The sequence below is a fragment of the Malus sylvestris genome, chromosome 17 (genome assembly GCF_916048215.2).
Source record: "Malus sylvestris chromosome 17, drMalSylv7.2, whole genome shotgun sequence".
NCBI lineage: Eukaryota > Viridiplantae > Streptophyta > Magnoliopsida > Rosales > Rosaceae > Malus > Malus sylvestris.
In genome coordinates this window covers 4,771,720-4,782,225 of record NC_062276.1, presented here as the reverse complement: position 1 = coordinate 4,782,225, position 10,506 = coordinate 4,771,720, and the positions used below count along the sequence as shown (strand labels likewise).

At 39.9% G+C, this 10,506-nt stretch overlaps 1 protein-coding gene and 1 non-coding gene across 3 annotated transcripts; one reads left to right on the top strand and one right to left on the bottom strand.

Moving 5' to 3' along the window:
* Positions 1 to 229: 229 nt before the first annotated feature.
* TRNAA-UGC (transfer RNA alanine (anticodon UGC)) lies at positions 230 to 302 on the bottom strand. Its single transcript has one exon. It is a non-coding gene; the product is annotated as a tRNA-Ala (tRNA).
* A 1,962-nt stretch (positions 303 to 2,264) lies between these two features.
* Positions 2,265 to 10,129, top strand: LOC126610923 (uncharacterized). 2 transcript variants are annotated; one of them, XM_050279083.1, is made up of 10 exons: positions 2,265 to 2,552; positions 3,350 to 3,627; positions 3,836 to 5,539; positions 5,621 to 6,080; positions 6,293 to 6,362; positions 6,498 to 8,062; positions 8,205 to 8,253; positions 8,360 to 8,607; positions 8,747 to 8,854; positions 9,280 to 10,129. In XM_050279083.1, exons 2-10 carry the CDS (start codon positions 3,474 to 3,476, stop codon positions 9,506 to 9,508), a joined length of 4,587 nt encoding a protein of 1,528 aa, XP_050135040.1. In that variant the 5' UTR covers positions 2,265 to 2,552; positions 3,350 to 3,473; the 3' UTR covers positions 9,509 to 10,129. The 2 variants fall into 2 exon arrangements, with proteins under 2 accessions (XP_050135040.1, XP_050135039.1); XM_050279082.1 differs by having other exon boundaries at positions 6,290 to 6,362.
* Positions 10,130 to 10,506: the final 377 nt, after the last annotated feature.

The window sequence follows — 10,506 nt, the reverse complement described above, 5'->3', positions numbered from 1 at the left end:
ATAAAAACTGAATGATGACATCGTTATTTACTTTTCATTTATACTCACAAACATTTCAAACATGTATAAAACATACGAAGCAATGTGAACGACATGCGGATAGTCAATAATGTGTTGATATACTTGTCCGACATCCAATCGCTCTCCTTCCTGTGAGCATGAGATAGCAGCAAAACTGTTTATTTTAGAAAATTAATAATAATAAAACATACATAAAAACTAAATGACTTGGAGATGCAGGGGATCGAACCCTGTACCTCCCGCATGCAAAGCGGGCGCTCTACCATTTGAGCTACATCCCCGTTTTGGTGTTTGTACTAAAAACAATTATAATTAATCTTATTGTGGCATGATTGGTGTGCTAAGAATCAAAATCTCTATCACCAACTCTGCAATACTCTACTATCTTTAGGAAAGAGATCATCTCTGGATCTTTTCCACCAAATCAAGTGATCCGAGCCTTCCAAATTTCATCCAACAATCAAAAATTATCACAGCTTTTAAGGGATCAAAATAGATGGACCATTGGATGAAATTTGGAAGGCTCGGATCACTTAATCCGGTGGCCTTAGTGGAAGAGATTGTTGAGGATCTCTCTTTCCCTATCTTTAAACATAAACGAGAGAGAGATTTTTTACTGTGTTGGCAATACAATTAAGTATACTAAGTGTTATACAAGTAGTTGGATACTTGAAAAAAATTTCAACCACGTATATTATGACACTTAGTATACCAAATTGTGTTCCCAGCACACTAAATTTTTTATCTAGACTAGGAAGTATCAAAATCCACTCTACCACTACATAAACACATGTTATATATTACAATCAAACAACTTGGTTATGTAGATGTTCTTCATCATTGCTAACGCATTGTTCATAAATTACGAATCATACATGCACTAACAGTTCGAAATTGTCAATTTTAAGCTGTGTTTGGAAGAAGGTTGTTGTCTATCATTGACTTCTATTATAGACAAAGCCTAAAACGCAATAGCTACTCTGTAGTGGATATCAACATTTTGAGTTTGTTTACTACCTGCATCAATGGTTACAAAAGTCCACTTGTAAGTTGTGTTCATGGGAATGCTATTGTCCATCATTGACCTTTATGATAGAATCAACTGGGGCCTAGAAGACGATGATGTACACTGTTATAAATGTCATGTTTGAGTTCCGTTCATCTGAAACTTGTTAATTTAGCTAATATAAAGCTTCATGATAAAGCCCACTATTTCAATTCAGCAGACGTTATATACCTCATTTCGTAGTTGGTCCTCAGATTAGTTAAACCCATGTTTTGGTTTAGCTTAACCAATACATAAACACGAATTGACCAAATATGGTTGCATTTTTGTGTTTCTCTTCCACAATTATAGTTGCCAAGAATGTTGATCTATCGATTTATTCACTATTGGGCCTTGAAAGTTAGGTGGCTTGGCCCAAACCTATAACAACCCCAGACAATTAAACACTTACGGCTCGTTGTTTAATCAGTAATTAAAATGAGAGAAATTAAATTTAATTGATTAGGAGTTGGAAGGAGGTGGATTCAAAATTATATTTATGTTAAAGTTGTTTATCTCGACTATAAAAATACACCTTTCTAAAGTTTATCTCAAATAACACAATTATTGTTGACGTGTTCTCTTATCTATTGCCATTAAACCCAAGAAAGAGATCTTAGGTCATCAGATCAAATGATCCAGACCTTTGAAATTTGATCAAATGAAAATGACCCATATTTTTAACCGTTTGATCAAATTTCAAAAGTATAAATCACTTAATTCCGTGATCTTAATAGAAGAGATCCGGAAAAGATGTATTTCCTTAAACCCACTTGGATTGCTTAAACCAGCGGCGGGAAAATAAACCGAAATAATAAGAAATAATATAAACTTATTATCTACAAAATTCTTAAAAAAAAAAAACAAAAAGCTCAAAAGTTTGGCTTGAAAATAAAGTGCACCGCTCCACGCGTGCACAAAAGCGCGTGACATCCGAATATCCCGTCCACTTTTCCTTTCAAAGCCACAAGCAATACGCACTCTTGCTACAGAGTACGTCTCCCCACTAAGCCAACCGTCGATCATCCAAATTTATTGATCAAACGGTTGAAAAATCACGGCGCACGAACACCCGCGAAGCACACTAACGCCTCTAACCCCTTGCCGTAGGTTCGGTTACTCGAACCTTGTCCGAACCTGAGGTGCGGATTCCGAGGCTGGGGAGGCGTTTTCTTCTGAGACTCTCTGCAGTGTTTGTTGCAAGACAAATTTTTCGGAGCGGTGTTTTGGTTGGATCGCTTTATCTTCGGCTTCGGGTCCGAAAAATGAATTTCGGTTTCTCACTCCTCCAGTCCTAGAGAGAGAAACTTCAGTACCGGAGAGAGAGAGAGAGAGAGAGAGAGAGAGAGAGAGAGAGAGAGCCATTTGCGACGTCGTTTTGGAGCTTAAGCAACTGCTGTGTGAATTGGGAGCTGCAAAGAAGCAGAACGACGCCGTACTGTCCGCGATTTTGAAGAACCCTAGTTCTCCTGGCTTGGATCACACTGTGAGCTCCCAACTCTCCGCTTTGTGCTCGTTTGTGGTTTTGAGTTCACACTCTGTTGCTTTAGCTTGTAAGAATGAGACATTAGAGTTGGAGCTGTTAAGGTCTTCTGTTTCTAATTTTAGTCAAATTACCTGGGAATTTGTTAAATTCAAGTGGTTTCTTAGTATTTTTGGGAGAATTGAGGTTCCATTGGTTGTTGGGTAAGATTTTGTTGGATTTTTTTAGGGTTTTTGAGTGGAAAGTTTGAATCTTGGTTTTGATTTAATTTGGGTTTCTGTTGCTTAATTATAGAGTTTAAGTGCTTTGTGTTTAGTCTTTGATTTGTTTTTGAAATCCCGAGTTCGCATTAACATAATTTTCTGCTGAATTTGCTATCTTTCGTATGTTTTGATATTAGCTGTCATACTCTCATAAGATTCGTAAATTTGGGGTGCTGAAAAGAAACTGTGAATATCGAAAAGTTCGAATCTGTTTTCATTTCAGATGTTGAAGAAAGTTTGAATCTTGTAGCTGGACATCCAAGTCCCTAATTTGATCTCTCTCTCTCTCTCTCTCTCTCTCTCTCATAAATTTTATTATGCAAGCAATCGAATAAGACACATGCAACTTTGTTGTAGCGGGTACCAATTGGCAAACTGTTTTGGCGGTTCTCTGTAATGAGACCGGCTTGAGTTTGAAATCTGATGTAACTGTATTTTCGAGGTTTTCGTGTTTAAATTTTCAATATTTATTATTTGGTCTTTTGTCAAATTGTCTGTCAGTACTTCTCATCTCAATTTGTCCAATGAAATATGCAGGACAATTTGGAGAGTGCCCAGAATTGGCGGGATAAAGGTGCCGTATGCATAATGGTCTCATATATAGTCGTAGCTATTTTTCACAGAAACAATTAGCTGAGAAAATTTGGTGCCTGGGAATTTAATGCCTGGTAACGAAATTGAAGGCAGGATCCATAATTTTTATGAGCTAGACAACTATTCCCGTCAATCTCAAGTTGCAGACGGTAATTGGCCTGCGCATATATATAATCAATGGCAGGGAAATCAAAGAGAGACGAGTAATGTACAGCAACTAGGTATAAGTGGCTTCACCTTTTATGGTCTTCTTGATTGCTTTATAGGTTCTGTGTTTTCATTGTCATGTCTGCATTGGAATTCGCAATCTGTTTCCCAATTAGTGGATAAATCTTTGAATTTTCCCCCAGGACAATTGCATAATGTAATGTATTAAATACCAAGTTTGTGTTTTTGAATGCCCTAATGTATCTGTTGTGGTATTTGCAGATTCTGGGAGAGGACGGGGTGGTGAGTCCTTGAGGTTTGATAAAAACTATACACAGTTGTCTCAGAGACCGGAATTGTCTAGAAACCAACTTCTGGAGACGAATGGGTTTATGCTTGGACGGCAGGATTTGCAGGAAAGCCAGTTTTTTGGTGATAGCTCAGTTTTCATTCCACATACTTTAACCTCAAGAGGCTTATCTATCCTTCAATCAGAGCAAGAAAATGCATCATGCGATAGTCCCACTTTAACTACCAATTCAGAAAGGTCTGAAATTACTGAAGCTTCCAGCGAGTTTAACTTCATTGGAAGGCAGCAACAACTTGTGAGGGGACAACAACAAGGCATTCCACAGCTTCACTCAATGCAGCAGTCTGGGTACAATGACATGCAGATGTTGCAGCAGCACCTGATGTTTAAGAAACTGCAAGAACTTCAGAGGCAGCAGCAAGTGCAACAGTTCGGAGATGTGAGGCAACATAATGCAGTAAATCAGCTCTCTGCAATCAATAAGCAGGGTTCTGGGGTTCATTTTTCACCACTAATCAATGGAACACCCGTTAATGATACGCCACAAATGTTTATGAATTGGATGCAGCGGGGTGGATCGCCAGCAGGACAAAATGTTTCTAATAGAGTTATTTTTTCTCAAGAGCAAGGTCAAACTTTGAGCTCAATGGGTCTTGCTTCTCAGCAGTTTGATGTATCTTTATATGGTACTCCTGTTGCTAGTGGAAGAGGGACTATGAATCAGTACCATCTCCCGGCGATGTCTCAGGATTCTGAAAATTTGTTGACCAAGGCTAATGATCAAATGCAGAAGCCTGCTATGCAGTCATCAGCCTTCAGTAACCCCTTTGTAGGTGATCATTGTATGACTGCTTCTCCGGACCAGATTTGCTCACCTCAAGGGGGTTTCGTATCCCGACAAGACTTTCAGGGAAAAAATGTATTTGGACACGTTATTACTCAGGGTTCAAATTGTGGATCCCCTTTGGGTAACCTCCAGCTAGGGAATACCTTGCAAACAAATACATCACTTCAAGAACTCAGTGGAAAGCAAGATCAAGCTGGCTGGCTGGGAACCTGTCAGCAAAAAACAATGCAGCATGGCCCTTCACAGAGTTTGGTTCCCCTTGATCCAATGGAAGAGAAGATTTTGTTTAACATGGATGATAGTACTTGGGATCCTTCTATGGTAAAGCACAGTGATATTGGGGCTGGAGGCTTTGGAGATGCATTCGAAAGTTCATTTCCTTCTCTCCAAAGTGGAAGCTGGAGTGCGCTTATGCAGTCTGCTGTAGCAGAAGCTTCTAGTAGTGATACTGGCCAACAAGAAGAGTGGAGTGGTTTGACTTTTCAGAATACCGAGCTGTCAACTGGTAATCAGCCTTCAAACATCATGGACAATGAGAACCAACAAGGAAGTTGGGCTGATAACAATCTGCAGAGTGTCTCTTCCTTAAGTTCAAAACCTTTTCCCATGCTTAATGACTCAAGTGTTAATTCTAGCTTCCCCGGCTTTCCGCAGCCAGACATCCAATTCACATCTGAGCATCAAGAAGGGATTCACCAGGATGAATCTCATGAATCCAATCAGAAGTCTCCCAAAAACTCTAGCGAGTGGTTGGATTGTAACCCTCAGCAGGTTCAGCCACATATGCGTTTGGACGGCACATGGACCAGTCAAAGCAGTAAACCAGAAGGTAAGATTGTTCATTTTCGACCCTGTAATGGAAATGAAGCTTGTTTACGTTTCCCTGACATTGTGGGTGATTGTTGGACAGGTGATATTCACGAAGGCACGTACAATAGGAACTCTGAGAGTCATATGTGGAATAGGGGAGGTGATTCCAGGGTAACTTCATTTTCCAGACCAACTGGACAATTGGAGCAAGGACAATCGGGCTCAGAGGATACTCTTAGGAACAGAGAAAATTCAAATATTTTTAACTTTCATTCCGTGCAAAATTCACACATGACTAATGTCCATCAAGAAACCAGTCACCAAGTCCAATATAATAATAAGCTTGATTACGGGAAACATTTTATATCTAGCAACAAGGAGGATAATGAGGCCATTGGAGAAAAACAGCGTCAAATGAGTGACAGCTCTCGTGTTATGCATAACTCTTATGGGAGGGAAGGTGGAACATATGAGCAGCAGCAAAATTGCTACCAGAGGGACAACTTGTATGACTGGAAATCAGAGGATTCTAGTGGCATGCGTGTGACTGCACAAACAAGGTAGTTTTCTTTTGAATACTAATGAACATTAAACATTCTCTCTGCAGCCTTCCTTATTATACCTTACGTATTCGCATTCGTTAGCATATTTACTATTGCGTTGTTCCAATATAATTTTATTGTACATTCACTCTCGTCTATTTTGTATATTCTTGTGGAATATTTGGATGGCTTAACCGCAACAGTCAAAATATGCTTCATCTTCTTAGCAGGGTTGACCAGTCGAAGGAGAATAGTTCTATCGCACAGTTTGGCCCTTCTGGATTTAATCCATTATCTGAGGTAACTGAGGCAAAAACTCCTGGAGCTTCTGGTTCTCATATCTACAATCAGTCTTCTGCATCTCAAGGTTTTGCTTTGAAATTTGCTTCTCCATCTCAACAATAATCCAATTCAAACACTCTTTTCTCTTCTCAGGGTATGATCCAACCAGCTACTAATTCCAATCAAATGCAAATGGATTCTAGTTTAAGAGAGAAAAATCAGACCTGGTCTACTCCGTCCCCTTCTCAATCTTTGCCCCAATCACATGAATCATCACCGAGATCCCGTTGGGATGATAAATTTAGTATCGGTGGACAATCGAGCATCCCTACATCTTATATGCATGGAAGCTCTATTGCAGAAATTACATCCAGTCCTACATTTTCAAGGAATCAACTTCAAACGCAACATCTGTTTAATGTACCTGGTCCATCTAATCAGACAACATTAACTGGTTCTGCTGCAAGACATCCACCTTCCAACCTTGCTCTATCTCAAGATACTTCTCAGCAGTCTTTTGTCAACTCTGGTGGTCAACAATTCCCTGTTCTTGAAGCTGCTCCAGTTTCTCAGCCTCCTTTTATGTCAGGCATGCCTGCACGGGGTGGAGTATCAGTGAAGCCACAGAGTTTATGGACGAATAACCCAAGTCAGCAACATCTTTCTGGCATGGAAACTACTTCGTTGGCTTCGAAGGAGCTAAATGGTCTGAATACCCAGGATGGTGGATATGGGTCCTCTGAATTTGGCCATTCCACTACAAGTTTACAAGGCTTCATTTCTGCACAAGAGCAGCAAGGGAAGGAGAGGATGCTTGATGCTTCACAGACAGGGGTAAGGAATGTCTCTGATCCTAGTGCTTTTGCCTCTGGTTCATTGTTGAATCATTCGCAACTGCAGGATCTTGGTGGAATACAACATAGCAACAACAATGGCCTGGCTCCCTCTGCAAGAAATCTTGGATTTCTTGGCCATGCTTTAAAACATTCACATGGATTTCATCATGACTACTCCCGGCTACACCAAGTGCAGGCTACGAAGAATGAAGAGGCCGATCCAAGTAGGAGGGATCTGGATGTACAACAGGTAACTGCTATGGAAGGACAGCAGTCAATTTATGGTCATAACAATGATGGTGAACTGAATTCTACATCAACTCACAAGTTATCACCACTTGGAAATTCCAATGCACCAAGTTTCCTGGCAGATGCAAGAGAAGGTCCAAGTGTAAAAACTTCTTCACAAGCTGCTTTCCAAGCCCAAGGCATGGTTGCATTTGGTGAAAGTGATTCTCAGAGCCAATCTACTGGCAATAATGTGCTATCTCATAATGGTGAAACTTCTCAGGCCAATCTAAGCATGGCATCAAACTGGTTTAAACAGTATGGGACTTTCAGAAATGGGCAGATGCAACCAATGTATGATGCAAGGCCTGCTACGGGGCAGTTCTCACTTATGAAGCCTTCTCAGAGCCTAAACATACATTCTTCTGTGGAACAGATAGATGCTTCTAATGCTAGTCAAAGCAACAGAGTCTGGCCAAGTACAGCGACGAATTTGATAACAAGTGAACCCTTCATAGATCCTTGTGTGTTACCTTCAGATACCATTGATGAAAGTATGGGTATTGTGAGACCAAAGAAACGCAAAATTGAAACATCAGAACTTCTACCATGGCACAAAGTGACACAAGGTTCCAAAAGGGTTCAAGATGTCAGGTATTTACTGTTGCTCCCCATTTATTTTCTTATGTCAAATTTGGTGTGTAGAAGATGAGTTACTCCTTTGTTCATTGAAGCGCACAACCCTTGGGTTGTTTCTGCTTGTTTATTAACTTTTGAATTGCATTTGTTTATGCAGTATGGCAGAGCAAGAATGGGCCTTGGCATGCAATCGGCTGATTGAGAAAGTGAGCTTCTAGTTAAATGGGTCACACCATGCAATTCATTCCACTTTAAAACATTTCCCAGGTATTTGGATCCAAGTGTTTATGTATTGTTCATTTTTAATGGCAGGTTGGACATGAGTTTGAAATGATTGAAGATGGACGTCCGATCCTTCGATCTAAGAGAAGGCTTATCTTCACAACACAGTTTCTGCAGCAATTGCTCGGCCCTGCACCAGCATCCATTCTCTCAGCAGACGCTGTGCTGTACTATGATAGTGTGGCATATTTTGTTGCCAAATTATCATTAGGAGATGCATGCACCCTGACCTGCAGCAAAAGAAAAAGTATTCATGCGCCACTGAACGACAGTGATATGTAAGTTGCCTTTCATGGTTTTTTGAGAGAGCCAGAGAGAGATTTAAATATGAAGTTTATAAAAAGTTCTAGTGCTTCGAGTTGTATGGTTTGAGGTTTTAGCCTTCTAAGAATTAATTCCTCTGCAAATGTTTTGTAGGATTGCGGAAAAGCCTAAAGTTTCTGAAAATATTGATCAGCAGTACTTGTCAAAAGCTGTGGAAGAGTTCACGTATAGATCGAAGAAGCTGGAAAATGACTTACTGAGGTATGCCAAAGTTTTCTGTTCATGAAGTCTTCATTGGGAATGAATGGTAGAAAAATGTTTCTTGTAACTGACCGTAAGCAGTTGGACTGAGGCTCGGTTGTGCATGCTTTTTCCTTAATAACCAGATCTGCAACTCTGCTAGAAGTTTACAGGGGTACTCAACCATTTTTTTTTCAAATTCTGGTATAGTCAGAGATGTTAGTTATGTCAGACGTCAGGTACTTACCCTATTTCTAAGGGTAAAAAGAAAAGGTGCTTTTGGATTCAGAACTACATCCTTTGAATGTGCGAAAATTGGATAAATCCTTAGAACTATGCCTCGTCAATCTGCCAGAATAACCACATTTGGTATATGTAGCTATGTCTTCGGCCGTTTAGTTAAATTTCTTTTGTATCATGAATCATGCTATCTTTTAATGATGCAGGTTAGACAAGGTATCAATTCTAGACTTAAGACTGGAATGCCAGGAGTTGGAAAGATTTTCCGTCATCAACCGGTTTGCCAGGTTCCATATCCCCCAAGCAGCTACGTCTGGCATCTCTTCTTCATCCGGTACAGTTCCAACCGCACCAAAACCATTTCCCCAACGATATGTCACTGGACAGCCACTGCCAAGACATCTACCAGAAGGGGTTCATTGTCTTTCACTGTGATTCTGAATTGAATGCTCCTCCCGCCTGAATGCTCTCCCCTTTTCATCCATATGCATTCCATATCCCGCTCATGCACTCGTTTATGATCGCTTTTACTGACATATATGCTGGCATTGAAGAAAGAAGATTGAAAAAGATGGAATGCAGGAAGTTGACCCCAAGTAACAAAGGCGGCTCGTTCATTTTTGAACCAACACCTATTGTTGTCATTTTTGAGAAAGTACATATGGTTCTCTTGTATATTTTGATGAAGTTGCTGAGGAGAATAGGTAGAGTGCCTGAAGTAGCAGGAGGATCGTCGTTGGATGTGTCTCTTAGTTGCCCTAAGTTGCATAAATTAGATTTTAATCTAGCCATACCTAATTTATACAAGAATCTCCGGTAGCTACGGGCACTGTCACTGTCGTATTCCCTCTCTTTTTCTCTTCCTCCGCCGCTCTTTTCACCGTTTTCACAGGTCTTTTTCTGCATAAAGCTGTGCTGGATGAACCGGGAGAGAGAGTTGAGATGTTGAAGATGAAAAACAGTTCCAAGTTAGTTAGGAAAATTGAATAATATTATGAAAGTTGGTTGTAATTTTAACTTTTTTTTTTCTGACATTAATGATAGTATCTTTCTTTATTCTGACATTAATAATTTGGCCCTTGAATTTTCGGTGGGGGAACACAGAAAATCTATCTGAAAAGGTTGCCGAAGCTTCCAACTTCATGGGGATTTTAAAAATCATTTGTTTGTCTTTTGTTGTTCTCTTGAAAAGTACTTGTGTTGTCTGTCTGTCTGTCTGCATCATCAGAATCTAATCACTTGATGATCCACCAAAGTGTTTTATTTTTTTATTTTTGACGAAAATGACGATAAAATTCTGTGGGGTTGCTTGCTTGATTGGTTGGTTTTGTACGAAGAAGCTTGGGATTTGGTGGGATTTTTTGGCACTTTCCCAACAGAAATGTTGACTGCTGACAACACCATGGATTTGGTGTTTTTACTGTAAATTTCAC